The 17,316-nt window shown below is 34.8% G+C and overlaps 1 protein-coding gene across 1 annotated transcript; it reads left to right on the forward strand.

The window, feature by feature from the left end:
* The first annotated feature begins 7,635 nt into the window (after positions 1-7,635).
* On the forward strand, positions 7,636-16,698 carry LUM (lumican). Its single transcript, XM_051770009.1, has 3 exons — positions 7,636-7,950; positions 10,815-11,711; positions 15,670-16,698. Exons 2-3 carry the CDS (start codon positions 10,835-10,837, stop codon positions 15,822-15,824), a joined length of 1,032 nt encoding a protein of 343 aa, XP_051625969.1. The 5' UTR covers positions 7,636-7,950; positions 10,815-10,834; the 3' UTR covers positions 15,825-16,698.
* The last annotated feature ends 618 nt before the right edge of the window (positions 16,699-17,316 follow it).

The following is a 17,316-nucleotide window of genomic DNA, read 5'->3' on the forward strand; positions in this document are numbered from 1 at the left end:
TCAATTCTAATGTTTTCTTCAGCCCTTCACAGTAAAGTTTATCTCTGAGGGTTTTTTGTTTTGTTTCTGTTGGTTTTTTTGTTTTTTTTTTTTTTTTTTTTTTTTAATCTTTGAACAGCTGATACTATGGAGTTCTGATCCAATTGAGAGTTTGGAAGAGTTACAGCATTTGATTGCAATGCTTTACCTTCCATACCCACAATCCAAAAGACATTACAACCCAGTGTTTGAAGAGAGAAGGGAAGACATTCCCTCTGAGTTAGCTTCATATTACTATTCCAAAAAGGTACAGTATCTTTCAAAATGATATTCTGTTGCATAGCATAATGTATCTATATAAGAAAGGTAATTTAAAATATTATGAAAACATTAAAAAGTCTATTGGGAAGCTAAAGGGATAGATTTTCATTCCAGTTTTTGGTCCAAACTAGTTTACCATTTAACAAACAGACATACCTATGTATAAATATACAGATTTAGAATTATCCAAATACAATTGCTAGGTGCTTACTGAAGTCCAAAAAATATAAAAAGAGATAAAATAAAAAGAGGTTAAGTAGACAGAGGTCTAAAATCTATTGGCAGTTAACAAATTTAATTGGGAAGTAGTGTATTCTCCTTAAGACATTCCAGGATGAGGGAAATGTTGGTGCAGCTGGCCTATTCTTGGCTTGGATGGATATCAAATTAGACCTTGAGCACTTTTGCATCCATTCAAAAAAAGCTTATGAGTGTTTGTGACAGAAAATGTCTTAAATAGTTTCTGTCCTTCTCATGTGTATAACTTATACAATTATATTTGAAATCTATTGAAAAGCTTTCCTCGACTGAAGAAAAAAAAACCCTGTTCAGTTTTTTTGAGGTCTCATGAAACGGTCTAAAAGAATCGGGGAACTGTCTTCTGAATTTTTATTCGACCTTTCAAAAAATTCCCAGTTTTGCCTTTTTTATTATTATTTTTTTAGAGGTGGTAGGAAAATGGAAAATACCTGTGGGGGGATAGTCTTGACTGTCTCCAGGTTTGTACATCTCATTTTGCTTGGATGAATTTCTGTGGCATTTCTTTGCAGACATTCTGATGAATACTCAGCTAAGAGAAGCTTGCAGAGAAAATTGTTGGTGAAAATACTATTCAGACAGTTTACACAAAGTGAGGATATTACTTAGGAAACTGGCTGTCTCCTGGACGGGAGCTCCAAGGGCACAATTAAGGTTCCAAAAGAAAAGTGTCTAATGTCATTCTAGGTTGCTTATATGTGCCTGGCCTCCTGCTACTACTTCAGGACAGGATATATCTTAGAATCCTGAGTCACAGTAGCCAGACCCACTTGGATGTGCTATACAGCCCTGGATATGTCAGACAGCAGTTAGATGCCCTTGTATTACCTGACTGAAACCCTTGACAACAGGCAATTGCCTAAATGCAGATGCCTTGTTATTAAGCACTGTGGAGTTCTTTGCTTTGTCGTCAGCTACCATTTGAAAGGGGCACAAGTGTTAAAGTCCTTTCTCATAATCTATACAGATGAGCTGGATAACTTAGAGCCTTTCAGATATTATTAGATGTCTACCTAGGCAACTGAATACTGTTATGATGTCTAGACATCATAAGCAATTCCATAAATTGTTTACTACATCCCATTGACCTTAAGGAGTGCTTGAACTCCTAGAACACATGTAGACACATATGTTTGCTGTCTCTCAGGACCAAAATGTGAGATACAGCACCTGAGACCACTTATAATAATAGATGGTCTGCATCTCACAGAGAAGTGGAGGCAATCTTAGTGAGGTATAAGGTGGAGTAACTTAAGAAACAAGTAGCTTTTCTAGTGGGAAATTTGATTTTTTGAGATGTTAGTAGTGCCAAGTACTAAAGTGTACTACAGTGCCTATACTAAAGCATTGAGTTTCTCAACACTTCACAATCCTAAGACAAAAGGTATTGCTTACAACATGAGTTTAATCCATTCTGGACCTCTTTATAAAGAACAAAGACAATTTAATCACTGGATTGGAATCTGTGGTTACCAAAGCAGGCCATTTAATATGACCAAAAGCATATTTCCAGCCAGTCTTGCAGAGGAACTCAATGTCTCCAAACAGGAAAAGGATGAATGAGCAAATTTGTCTGGGAGGAAAAAATTGTAGGAAAAATAAGAATACTTTAGAAGAATTTAGGAGATTGTCCTCAAATACCTCTTCCCTCTTGATATTACACCCAAAAAGGTCAATTTGAGTCATAACTTTGTTTCAGTGGAAAAATAAAATGTTATTAAAAGTGGAAAAAAAGCATGAGACATGAAGAAAGAAGAAATTTTTAGTATGTATAATAGTGTGTCTGTCCATACTAGTAATAAGGCAAAAATAAAACAGTTACACTGAAGATATCAGTGACAGATTCAGAGATAGCATGGCTGAAGATAGTTGTAAGATGAAGTTCATGATGAGAAAATTAAATTCCAACACACTAAACAGACAAGACAATGGCTGGAAATTAAATAAGAAAAAAAAAATCAATAAACACTGTTTCTCTGCATCTGGAGAGGAGTAGAAGATGTGCTTTCTTCAGACTGATATACTTTTATCATATGAAGACTATCATGTTCTTTCTAAAGGGGAAAATAATATTTGTTAGTGATAAATACTTCTAAATTTGGTTGTCATAATAATTTGTACTTAAATGTCTTAGGAAGCCACCTAAGAGTTCCTTGGTTCATTTGCAGCCCATTGTCATGAGCCTGAGAATACCAGAACACCACTGTGTTGTTACTGTTCATGGACAAGTAGGTAGAAGCAACACCTCAAACATATTGACATGCCACCAGTCCCAGGGAGAGTAACAAAAAGAATCTCATACAGCATTCAGTTGGTAATGAATTAAGTGACAACTAGTGTCAGAATAGATATTAATAGATGGTCAATGATATAATAAATATTATATAGGAAGCCTTTATTTGCTTGTGAGGTTATAAACTTGGTGGATAGCAGTGACTTCCATAGTAGGAGTAGATTTGTCCAGATTTGAGCAGTATTTTTAAAAGCTGCACATTTAGTGCCTCCCAAACTCTCCCATTTCCATGGCAAAGACAATTTATCACCAAGTGGATCTGTTTTAGTATAGGGTCACATCAATTAACAGAAGGCCAAATACTACATTCTGGTCATACAGCAGAATATAGATGATGTAAAATGTCTTCTAGTGTGATGTGAATGCAGACAAACATTGCTAATGCTTAGATTAGGGGAAGGTGTTAAGAAACCAGTGATTTTCAAAGGAGGTCTATATTGATACATCATTAGTATATACAAACCACAAGCAGTGAACTAGAGCCAAGTTTGCCAAGTCCAACTCTTCCTATAAATTATCTGTACTGTTTAAAATCCAGAGATGTTATAATTTTTACCTATAACCACAACTTTCTCACAAATTCAACAACTTCTTGTGATTCTCTTGGATTCTTTATGGAATCATTTGAATTGTTTCATGCTCCAGGACCACCTGATTTTCTTTTATGCATGGATTAGCAAATTTTGAATGCTATGACAAAACATACAGTATATATAAAGGAATTTGTTTTAAAAACAGACTCTCGCATAGTCTTTATCATAAAAAACCTTTGATCAACCTTTGAATTAACTCAAAGGAATTTTGCTGTTGACAATTTGAATCAAATTAAGTACCGTGTAGTATAAAAACAGTCTGAAAAGAAATGGAGAGGAGTATAACAGAGCTAGAGTATAGACACAGTCAAGTTTGAAGCAAAGCAGTGAGCAGTTTTTCAGAAGGAGAAAAACAAGCATTCATGCTCAACTAAAATATCTGTTGCGGTCTGCTAGTAAGTTGTAATACTATTACCATTTCTGTAAATTTTGAGAGCTGGTATTTCCTTTTTAGGAGAAAGGAAAGAAGGATTTAGATTGCCACAAATTTTGTAATGCTTATAGTATGTGGTCTGACACTTTCCATTTGACATGAAAGTGCAGTGTAGAGCCTGAAAAAATAAAATTTCAATTAGCAGGAAAGGAAGTTTTCAGATGAAAAAATAAGCACCTACAGGCTCCAGAATCTGGAACTGAATTGTTTTTAGTGGAACTCATTTGATGTGAGTCAACCTTCAGTAATATTTTCAAAATGCTGTAGAACTTTACAAAAACATTTAACTAATTGTTACTGGAGATTTGAGTCAACATCATATTTTTGTTTATATGCTACCTCTTCTTAATTAAGTGTCTTACTGCGTGGTGTCCAAGGAACAGCACATTCTTTACCTTCTTCTACAGGTAGCCAATTAAAATGAACTAACCCTCATTTCATCTTGAGAGGAACGTTTAATTTAAATTTTGAGAGATCAGTGGAAAAACCTCACTACTTTTTTTTATGTGGCAATGTGAGAACTTCCACAAGGACTTTTTCTGGGGCTATATGACCCTATGATACAGATATCCTACTCTTAATGTTTGGCACACAAATCTCTTGGTTCTGAGTACCAGATGTGTGCACAGGTTTAAGATGAAAACAAAGCAGTTGGATTAGATAATATCTATTAGGTTTTGGTAACGAAATATCTATTAGGTTTTGGTAACTTCAGTTTTTTGGGAAAAAGGGGATTAAAAGCAAATAGATTGGGAGGCACTTCCATTTATGCAGAAGTATGCAGAAGTACACAGAAGTTATAAAGAAGACAGTTTTACAACAGAGAAAAGGTAGAGAGCATAACACTGATGAGCAAAGAAACAAAACAGTGACACTGTAACCTGACAATATTTGAAGGCTAGATCTTGCCCACTGCAAATTAATACACTTGCAGTGAGTTTTCCTTTCGGATTCTTTCGCTACAACCTACCAGACTTCTTGACCATCTCCAGACACAAAAATATGAATTATAAAAAGGAGTTTTGTATCAGAGTAAAGAAATATTTCTGTTCATGTATCACAAGCCAAATAAAATCAGAGGAGTATAGGTCTTGATCACATGTCCCACCAAAGAAAAATGAATAAATGAGGAATAAGAAGAAAATTAATTTTGAAAAAAACAAACTACAGCAAAGGATTTGTAAAGGGGAAATATCAATATGTCCTGACATGATCAGGTGTGAAGTGTACATCCAGTTTGCAACTTGGATGTCATAGATGAATTTACGCATTATTTTGCATATTCCTTGAAAATTAGCTAGACTATATTCACAGACTGTCACAAAAAAATCGCAACCCAAAACAGAAAACAGAGACAGAAAAAAAGAAATCACCCACCCACGCTCTGCCCCTTTGTTGCAGAAGAAGCCCTACCTCCATTTGCTGGGCTTTCATACCTACCTGTTCTCCTGAAAAGAGGTTTATGAGGAGAGAGCATCATGAATCAGAACAATAAGATTAGAAAAGTATAAAAATTATGCTGAATTATTAAATAACAGAGTGGAGAGATGGTAAAATTTTTTTTAAAGAAAAGGGAAAATCTATTGGTTTATATCTTAACCTTGGAAGGCATGCAATTATTCATTTTGACTGTGCAATTTCTATAGCTAACTTAAAACTGTCAGTACGACAGGAGCTATGTGAATGAATATGTCTCAACTGGACTTTATGTGACTCAAGCTTTTATCATATGTTAATTGTGAAATACCATCACATTTGCTTAAGAAGATTTTTTATACAAGTTATAAAGATATGCATGTTTTGTGTTTCTGTTAATAGAATGAGAAGAAGGATATATACTGGATGTACAGAAATCAATGTAACAAAAAACTGGTGCATAAATACAGCTGTGTCAAAAACATATTAAGCCTAGACTATCCTGTACTTGCAGACAATGTACAATTCTATTTGTACTGCAAATGCAAAATTACATCTATTACTGAAAGTTCAAAATATGTATTAATTTATCATAATATTGAGCTTTTCCTTCAAAACAAATCCATAAATGTAAAAAACTCAACTAGTACCTTTCCCGTGATTTTAAAAATTCTCTTTACAAATATTATACTCCATTCATTGCTCAGCTTGATGTACTTTCTTTCACAGAGAAAACTTCAGTATTGCCTTGAAAGGTGTCTTTCTGTGTTAAAATTATTTTCCTTATTCCAGCTGATCTTTTGCTGAGTGCTTCTGCTTGTTGCCAAATTTTCAGTCAAGTCTACAGTTTAGGTTTTCCTTGGTCAACTAAAACTAATGGAGTAGTGTTCAAATAAATATTGTTCTGTGTGTGAGAAATTCCATCTGGTCTCTGTTTGTCCACACACAGAACAACAGCAGCTTTGTCCAATTCTACATTTCTAGTTCTGATACCATGCACAGATTTTCACTTACTTAGATTAATTCACTGTTGTAATACCACTTCTTCACATTCAGTTATTTGCACCATTCAAATAGTACTGTAGTTATGATCTGTCACCAACACATTTCCCAATGTGTAAATGGTTCTCCCACACCAGGGAGACAGGCATTATGTCAGAACACCAAAAGCACCACATTCACTCCCTGTAAGCCGCACTGGTACTTGGCACTCTGTCTTGAGTAAATTTGTTTGCTAATTGCGGTATTGCAGAAGTACAGAGGTCTGTAATTGTTTGGTGTCTTTCCTGTTCTCAGGGAAAGGTACTGGCCTTTCTCTGTTCCCAGAAACCTTCACTGGTGTGGAGAGTGAAATGTATCAACGGCAGATTTTGGGGGACGCACACGTCCAGGTTCCTCTTCTTCAGGAAGCTGCTAGAGTTCTCAGCCCAGCCACATTCTGTACCATAAATTTTCATAAAGATAGTGGATTGATAATGGACAAAAACCCCCTAACTTCTACACCCAACAATTACAATCAAATGCAATTAAACATGCAAGTCACTTTAAAATGGCTTGTGCATTTTAAACACGCACAAACATGTGCAAAGATATGCATGTTAGACATTTGCCCCCATCCAATGTTTTTTAAAAAAAGATGTGTCCCACTAAAAGGGAAGATGTACACCTTTTAGAGATAAGGGAATGTTCTTATGGAAGTTTTTATGCCCACTATAAATAGTTGCTGTCTTAATGCATTATTTTTCAACACTGACTCGTGAAAATAACATGTCATCCAAACCTTAAGAGGAATTCTTGAACTACATCCATGGAATAAGAAACAGACAACATAAAACTGAGTAGTTCCAGATTCTGAAAAGCAGGAGAAAGCTGTAAGTGCAAAAATGAACAAATGTATGAAGGGAGTTTACAGTAACTGCTGAAAAACCATTCCTGGGATGTGTTTTTATTAAACAAACATGCATTCAACCACCAACGAAAATCTCCCAACCAAATCAATTCCAATGATTTGCAGAAGAATCTTTGAATTCAGTATGTAAAGTGGAAAAGGTTATGATTGGAAGACAATGCTGCATCTTTTGGATCTGATCCTTAAACTAAAGCTTCTATTAAGGATATTTTACTGTGGTCATAAGATAGTTAAAGAAAAAGGCAGAAAAATGAATGAGTCACTTGGCTGAAGAAGCCCAGCAGCATTGAGGTCTGAGTGCTATGCGTTAGCTCATGTCTAGCAGTATAAAATAAGTTGGAAAACAAAAGCCTGTTTGCAATTTGTTTTACAATCTAAAATGTTTTCCCTCTAAAATACAAAAATTACTGTATAAGCCTATGGCTTATAAGTTTTCTCAAGTTTGTGGAATATCATTTGGTCATCCTACAGGAATAACAGATGGGTTGTCCTTGTACGAAATATGGTATCCACCTGCACTTCATTAGAGAGCTGCATTTTTGTACATGCGACACCACAAGATCACCATGATGACATAGCAGCTTCAGAGAACAGCGTGACTAGGGCTTTTTTTTTCTTTTCCCCTCTTGTAACACAGAGGATCTGGCAGACTTTTATCTCCTGACACTGTTAAGAGCATATATTGGTCGATACAGTCTCTTATTGCATCTGCTCTGGGAATTAAGGAAAGCAGCTTCAAGGCAGTAAGGTAAGTGCTGCTGCATGTTTTTACTGTAATGTTCAGCTATTTAAATGTAGCTGCAGTGGGAACATGAAAACATGACAGGATAAGTTTGCCAATTTGTAAACTGAGCAGAAATCAGCAGTTGCTTAGTGGATTTGCTTTCTCAGTTTCCTTAAAACAACTTCACATATTTTGTAGATCAGTATTGCATCTTTTTACAGTCTGTTTCATTCTATTTCAGAACAAGAGTTGATATACAGTACAAAGAAATTTGTAAGAGTACTCATTGTGTATTTTTTCATTCATAATCTGCTAGTAAGAGCTCCATAAACTCCATTTGTTAAATCATTCTGCTTCATTCTACAAAGAAGCAAGGTATCCTGATATTTAAATAATTAGTCACATAAACAATGAGAGGAAAACTATAGATATTTTGAATTTTTTAGTTAATTTTAAGGTACATTTTAACTATACTGTTGAAACTTTTAAAAATATAACCTTTTTCAAACTGTGTAACAAGTTGTGCTACAGAATTAAGGTTGATTTACTTATAATTTTGTATTTCTTTTTTTTCCACAACAACTTTACAATTAAGGTAGTATAGAAAGGATCAAAAATAGTTTGAATAGGATGTCTACTCTAATTTAGTGAGCATTTTTCCAGAATCCTGGATTTACATTTAGTATGATTTGACAAGTTTCCTGAGCTACTTCACAAATATTTTCACAGGTATTTTACAATATAACTGCTTAGAGCAAACACAGGCAATTATTTCAATCACGCTTATGTTGTAAGATAACTGTCTAAGAATGTATTCTGATTTTATCTTTTGGATTCATGTAATTCAGTGCAACAAACAAGCATATGTACATAATTTATTAACCTTTTACACTTCTGAGAGACAAAGTTTTAGATACCTGAATGAGAAATTCATTAATAAAACAAATTAAAACCACTATATATGTACTTTGTTATTTTATGCCACACGCATGCCCATACATCCTTGAACCACAGAATTGTAACATACATTCTAAAATGTTGTTGATAAATTAATTCAAAACACTTGTTATTTTAATTACCTCCAGGGATCTTCAGAGAAATTAAACTTTGCACACTACTTAGAGGACTGTCAGTCTATGATATTAATAATGACACTACAAATAAAATTTGAAACTAGAAAAGCAATAGAATTTGAATTAATAATGTCTGTTATTTTATCTTTAAGGCTATAAAATTACATAGATGTGTAAAAAATACCACCCAAAGAATGTAGTCCTAGAGGTTCACTATACTCTCTTTTATACTTTGAATACAGAAGCCCTTGGTGTCCCTTCCTTAATGTTTAGTACCTGAATAGGACCAAATTATTAGCTGAATTGTGTTACTGCATTATTTGCTTTCATACCAGCTGTACTTGTTTATACCAACAGGGGACTGAAGGTTGAGTTTGCATGTTCTTATGCAGTAATGAAGAACAGACAAAGGAAGTTACACTGATAACTAATATTTCAATGATTATCCTAGGATTTGTTATTGGTTAAATGTGATGGGACCAACACCATGGAAAAAATATGCAATCATATTCCTTATTCAGGGACTAACTTACTCTGTGGAAGATTGCCCAGATCTGAAGTCAGTATTTAGTGGTCTGTTTGTAGGCTTCACATACTTTCTGAAATTACTTGGGAACAAAAAGTTTTAAGGATTTTCTTAATCCTCTCACTCTCTGAACAGCAGCTGAGTACCTGGAACCTTATCTTTTACTGGTGAAAATCAAAGCAAGCTCACTGACTTTACTGATGCTAGACGTACTTTACCAGCAAAATATCTGTCTAAGTAGTAAGAAATATAAGCAAGATACTAATCTGCACAGATTAATCAGCAACTTGTGGAGTATTTGATGAGAAAGATATGCTTTTAAAAAGTAAGGTGAGACCACTCATATTGAATCTCAGCAAAATATCCCCAAAGACATTGAATTTTTTCACATACTTTGCTCTATATGAACTGGAAATCTATGTGAAGCCAGTGTTTCATTGTTTGATTGATTTAGAATGGACACACAATGTAATCAACAATTTGTTATACAGAGAATTTTTAAGGACGTTTTCACTATCTGAAAATCAGTTGTTTCAGATCCACTGTAGATTCATATTTGATAGAGTATCCTTCTGCACACATATGTAATATGGGTTGTTTGGCATGTCCAAGATATTATGCTATTTATTTCTATTAGTTTGTCCTCTAGGTGAATATGAAACTTAGTGGACCATGCTTTACTGCACATGATCCATGAGAAAAAGATATTTCAAGCTATACATGTCTTAAAAACACACAATGCAGCAGGTCATTACTGTCAGTTTGTAACTTCCCTGTCCCTTTCAAACTTAAGTCAAATAACCACATGTTTAGATATGAGCCAATTCAGTACATTAGGATGCTCAAAAGAATTTAAATGGTGGAAGTGACTCTGAGCACAGCCTTCAGCAAAACTGAAAATTCTTCTTTGTCAAGTTTAAAAACCTTGGGCTTTATCAACTTTCTTGAGACTTAATGAATGCAGAAAGATATAAAGAATGTTTTACTTACAACAACAGAATGGCCTGTAGTTTTGCATTACAAAGGTAGATTATAACAAGATGGGCAGTAAGTTTATAGTAGCAACAATGAAACACTAACAAACCAATATTTTTTTCCTTAATTAATAGCTTTAAACAGGAAGCCTAATTATTTTAAAATTATAATTAGTTTTTAATTATAATAATTTAAAATATATTTATATTTTAATTATGATATTAAAATTATAATTTTTGTGGTAAAATTTTGCATATTGCCAAAAGAGACAAAAAATTAAAGTTGTAACTTTTTTATTCGCTTTCACCATACAGGGACAAGACATATTAGAAAGATGACTTTAGACTCCCTACCTGTCTTGCTGTTACTGATCAGTGGCATTTTTTGCCAGTATGACTATGGTCCTGGAGATGATTACGGTTATGATCCTTTTGGGCCCTCCGCAGCAGTCTGTGCCCCAGAATGTAACTGTCCTTTAAGCTACCCTACTGCCATGTATTGTGACAATCTTAAGCTGAAAACCATTCCGATTGTACCAAGTGGAATAAAATATCTTTATCTTCGAAACAATATGATTGAGGGAATTGAAGAGAATGCATTTGATAATGTAACAGACCTACAGTGGCTGATCCTAGATCACAACCATTTGGAAAATTCAAAAATTAAGGGAAGAGTCTTCTCTAAACTAAAGAATCTGAAGAAACTTCACATTAACTACAACAATTTGACTGAAGCTGTTGGACCACTCCCCAAAACTCTAGATGACCTGCAGTTAAGTCACAACAAGATCACAAAAGTCAATCCTGGTGCACTTGAGGGGCTGATGAATCTGACTGTCATTCACCTCCAGAACAACCAGCTGAAAGCAGATTCCATTTCTGGGGCTTTTAAAGGCCTGAATTCACTTTTGTATCTTGACTTAAGCTTCAATCAACTTACAAAGCTACCGACAGGACTGCCTCACTCCTTACTCATGCTGTATTTTGATAACAACCAGATTTCCAATGTTCCTGATGAGTACTTCCAAGGTTTCAAAACCCTGCAATATTTACGTTTATCCCACAATAAATTAACAGATTCTGGAATACCAGGAAATGTCTTCAATATCACATCATTGGTTGAGTTGGATCTCTCCTTCAATCAGCTGAAGAGCATTCCAACTGTCAGTGAGAACCTTGAAAACTTCTACCTCCAAGTCAACAAAATTAGCAGTGAGTTAAATTTGCATATTTTCATTAATGTTAACCACAGACTAGACACTGATGGTCAATGCAGGTATCTGAAATGATAGATGAACCACTCTGAAGAAATGGTACTGGTTAGACAGTTAATACACTGACATTTATCTGACTATTGTCCATGTTAATGTTAAAAGACAGACATTTATCTAATAGTGTCTCAAAATATCCTTAAAGAGAGAAATTTCTGGTTTTATACTAATGTGGAAATTACTGCTTAAATTCTCATCTCATGTAAATTGAGTAACTGCATAGAAGCCAATGGAGTTTTCTTATACAACTGAGGAAAAAACTGCAAAAAGTTTGGTTAGTGCAAAAGAATTCAGAATTCTTAAATCAACAAGAAGAGACAGATGTCAGCTAAGGGTATGCATAAGCTTTCAGGAAGCTGGTAGTGAAAGTGCTGGAGGGAAAGGAGAGGAAGAAGACTAAATTTGTAAGGTATCAGGTACAAGACACAGTGAAAAAAATACAACAAAGAAACTTCTTTTCTTTCTTTCCTCCCTTGTCTCCTGCAGTATCCCTCCAAATCTATCCTGAAATCCAAAGAGCTGCCCCGATCTTTCTTTTTATTCCCATTTCACACATCATATGGTCAGGTGGCAAGCTTGTCTCCATTTGCTCATGATTTGAAAAGTGTTCCTTCTGGAGTCAATTAATGTCACACTTTGCATGAAATCACGGAGGTTTCTACTAAGGCAGGGCTTTTACAAGGCTATCCTATTCCTGGGTCCACAAGGAGGTGTTGCAGACCTGGAGAGATCTCATCATCATGTCAGAAGACCACCCCTGTCAGTGGTGGTCCCTGATGGAGAGGGAGATCTATCCAAAATATCAGGATTTCTGCAGGAGGATTTACATCACCTTGCTAGCTGGCATAAAATAAACCATAAAGTCCCCCCTTTTGTTTGCCTGTTCTGTATCCATCAAGGGTTTAAGAGTATCAGTACCAGCTATTCCATAAAAAGCCAACTCCATAGAGATGTAACCTTTAAAGCCAAATATTTTTAGTGCAGATCTTACCAGACGAAGGGTAAGACCTTTTGAAATGTTTTATATTTACTATGTTTCACATTTTCCTCAATGATATGGTGGTTTTCTTTTCTACTGCATCTCGGTTCCTTGTTTTGATGAGGGAAAACAATGAGTTAATACTTCCTGCCTAAGGCACTGCAGCAACCTGTGGAACTCCATCTGACACTCTGCCACTACTAAAATAGCTAACAATGATGATTTTTAGTTTCTCATGAGATATATGGGGTAATTTTTACTGCTTAGAAACATTGTTCTGAGCCTTCTGCAAGATACCTAGGTACTAAGCTTTTTTGATATTACCAGAAAGAAAAGAAATATTTCTCTAAATTAATGTCCATGAGTTTCACCAAGAACTTCCTGCAATCATTATGCACTGGTATACACAAAAAAAAGTCTGTTTGAGAAATACCCTCATTTGAGTGACTGAGTTTTTTTAACAAGAGCTGATAAACATGCACATTAAAAATGTGTAGCAGAATTGGCTTCATTTCAGTATGTTCTGTCATCGTTTGTGTTGCAAGAAGCAGTGTGTAAAGTAGATAACAAACTGTAAAGGAGACAAATTCAAAGTAACTCCTCTGATCTCTATATTGAAGCACATCCATTATATTGAATGTGGGTGTCAAATATATACATCACCTATTGTACTTGATGCTGGTTGGACCTCCGAGCTAGCACAGGATCATGGAAGATTTATAAAATTCTTTGCTTTCTCCATACCTCAAACCTAAACCATAACTTCTAAACTGAAATGTCTTTTAATATTTCCTATTAATGGTAATTTAAGGGTGGATTTTTCTGTATAATAATAGCAGTGGTTAGCTACCATATTTTTAAGATGCCATTAGTATTAATATACATACGTTGTGCACGCACACAAACACACACACACACAAACACACACACACACTTGCAGGATGGAAAATATGAGAATCAAAGAGGTTTGGTGGTACAAGAAGAAGGTCCAAAGATGGACTTCTCCATATTTCATTTATACCTATAAAGGATTAATGAGAGAATTGTTGCTCCCACATGAAACACCAGCAAGTAGATGCCATGTAAATGGAGTATAAATGGGGAAGTGTGAAAATGTTCCAGAGGATAGTTAAGGGGAGTTATATATTCTACTTCTGTCCATTGACTGGATCAGGACCTGTAGCACAATTGCACTTATTATAAACAGAGTTAGTTGTGGAGGTGCTTGATGGTCCTTTATGTGACTCACTCCATCAAACAATCACCTGCTCCTACTTTGTTTATTTTTTTTTCTCCCACATATTTCAGGTAGTTTGTTGGAATATCAGAATTTCTTATGACAACAGGTGCTTTTAGTGTGAATATAATTGTTCAGATACAAATCCAATTTTCATCTAACCATTCTTATTCTCAGTGTCCAGCTTATGCAGGAATCCTGTGTTGGGAAAATATGTGAGAAAAATTCCAGGTACACTGCCCCTGAACCTGATTATAAATTCAGGAAGACATTCTAACCCCTGCAACATGAATAAATGTAACAAAGGAGGAAGTAAGCTACTGAGATATTTTATGCAACAGTGCTCTGGTCTCACTGATTGCAATTCCTGCAGTGATGTAGACTGTTCAAAGGATGCTTTTCATCTCTCACCCTTCCAAAAGAAAACTGCATACTAAACAAAATATAAGAAATTGTTTTGATTTGCTTTAATTAAATTGGTGATCATGATCTGATATTTGAATTATATATCCTCAATCCCTACTCAAAACAACTTATTTTGTGAAAGAGACATGAGTCTTTACCCATTCTTAACATCATATCTCTGTCCAAAAATTTACCTAAGCTCTCATGTTTTAAAGAACTGCCTGTACATTTATACTTAGTTTGCAAAAGCCCAGTTACATCAGTGACAAAAGATTATTGTAATGCCAGTCCTGGAAGTACCCAATGGTAATCCAGAATTTAATGTGGAGGTACAAAAGCTACTTCCTTCACTTCCAGTAGTTCTACAACATGAAATAGGTCATCACATTTTCTTAGATGAGTTAAAGAGCCATGTAGAAAAGAAACATAAGGTGGTGTTTTCAAAAGTTCACGAATGACATATGATTGGTAGTTAAAATGGCATCCAATTTTGAGAGTGCTAACTTGATTTCTCAGAAATTATGAGATCTAGTGCTTTGCAACTTAAAAGCAACTGAAAACATGAAATCTGTTTGCTGGTATACAGGTTCATCGAAGGAGTCCCTTCATCCCTTTAAAATATTTTCTGTATGAATTCACCTCATGTCAGTGGCCTGAAGAGGGATCAGTCTCTCAGACTGCTTCTTTAGTAGTCATGGAGCTTTTCATTAGACTAATTGTCTGTCTGACTCAGAAAACACAGGTGAGAACAAAAGATCATCTTTGCAGAATTGCACAATGTTGTATGCAGGGGAAATCAGATTTATTCACACACATTGTCTCTTGAGACTAGGTCTTTGCATGAAAGAGATCTATAATATGTGTATGTCTGTGCTTATGTATACTGAGCAAAGAACCTCAGTGATTCATCCAATTTCTAGCTTACAGTTAATACTGATCATAGTTTACAAGACAGATTTCTATTTGAGATCTCTCTGGTGGTATGTGAACCAAATAATACTTCAACTGAATAGAGATGATATATATCATGATATATAAATTCTGAACATCTCACAACTAATAGAAAGAACGTCTCCTAACTCAAGTCTGTCAAGTTCCAGTAAACTCATGGGGATTTACATCACTGTATATGCAAAATATTAAAAATAGTATCATAAATTAAGGGCAAAATTCCCAACTAAAATTAAAAAAAAAAAAAACAAAACAGAAAAAGAATGTTTTTTTCCTACTTGTCCTAATTATTCATGTTTTCTCTTGTTCCTGTTCTCTTTGATTCAGAGTTCCCATTGAGCAGCTTCTGTAAGGTAGTTGGACCAACGACCTATTCCAGGATCACACATTTGCGCCTGGATGGAAACAACCTCACTCGGGCTGACCTGCCACAGGAGATGTACAACTGCCTTCGGGTGGCTGCTGAGATTTCACTGGAGTGAGATACCTGGGATTACCCAATTCCCTTCTAAGGGCAGTAACTACAGGAATAACACATCATGATAGTGCTTTAAAATTAAGATATGCCTTAAAAGAAATGTCAATCTGCCTATTATCCATTCTGTTTTTAATGTTTAGCATGCACTTGGCAGCCATAAGGAAATGTGTGCTTATTTTTACAAATGTTTGTATTTAGAAAGCACAAGAATGACCAGATATAGTGCAAAATATGCTTTCATCTGGCTAGGTGAGTGAAAAACACTCAGAGAAATCTATGTCCATGCGTGCAGTACATGTCAGCTGGTTCCAGGTTTACATGGAAATCATGTGAGTTTCATCATGGGTTATACTGAAAAGTATGAGCTGGCCTGTGTAAATACAAGATTCCTCTCCAACTTTATTAATTATCATACCTTTTATATATTGCTATCAATGATAAAGAAAAAAATGATTTAACAATCTAAGAAAATTTAAAATGTATGAAAATATCTTTTCAGAGCCTATGACATTATTAAATTAATGGAATATGTGAAAGATAATCAGGGAAAAAAAAGGTTAAAAAATTTTTACCTTTTCTTTTTGTCATACTTTCATTTAACTTGCATGGTAAGATTTTTATCCTTTACTGGTATAATTGTAATTTCAAAATAAATCATATATACATATATTTTTATTCAATTAATTGCATGCTACTCTTAACCAGTTTGTAGGAAATAAAAGATATCAAATAGTGTTCTTGTGTCCTTATCATTGTCAACTATGTTTCTTTCTCTTATACATTGCAAAAAAAATCAGGTTGAGACAAGATAATCTAAGCTATTCTATTATTATTAAAATTTATTGTAAGGTTAAATAAACTGTTTTCTCTACTTTGAAGTTTCAATATGTTTGTAAATGTAATTTAGCATGCTCCATTGCACTTATGTTGGCTAGTAAGTTGATGCATTATGAAGTTTGCAGTATGGGAATCATGGCACTATGAAAAAACCAGAAATTAATGTTTCAGTATAGTCAAAACAACAATGAAACCTCTCAGGAACCATAGACAGTGAGTAAAATGCAGTTACACATGGTAGAGGCACGGTAGTATATTCTGCTCAGGAATGAATAGTCCAAATATTGTCAGCATCCTGGAACACACTAAAGTAAATGTGTAGTAGCTGAGAGCCAGAAGTGGTTTGCTTGCAAGCACAGATCATCCCATGGGTACTATTTTCTTTTCAACTGCTAGGCTATTAAACACTCAAACAGAAACTCTGCTAGTTTCTATAGCAAAAGCAGAAACCATCACCTCTCAAAAAACCCCAAACCTTTAACCAATCCATACCAAACCATTTAGTCTGCACTTTGCCAGTTCCAGATGTTCAATATCAATGCACAGTTCACAAAGAAACCTGGGACTAAAACAAAAGGAGAGATGCAGAAAAAAAAATAGAAATACTTCCCTCCTCATTTTTGTCATTTTGGAATTCATAAGTGTTACTGCTTTTTTTT

The sequence above is a fragment of the Manacus candei genome, unplaced genomic scaffold (assembly GCF_025592945.1).
Source record: "Manacus candei isolate 608988 ecotype Guabito, Panama unplaced genomic scaffold, ASM2559294v1 h1tg000114l, whole genome shotgun sequence".
NCBI lineage: Eukaryota > Metazoa > Chordata > Aves > Passeriformes > Pipridae > Manacus > Manacus candei.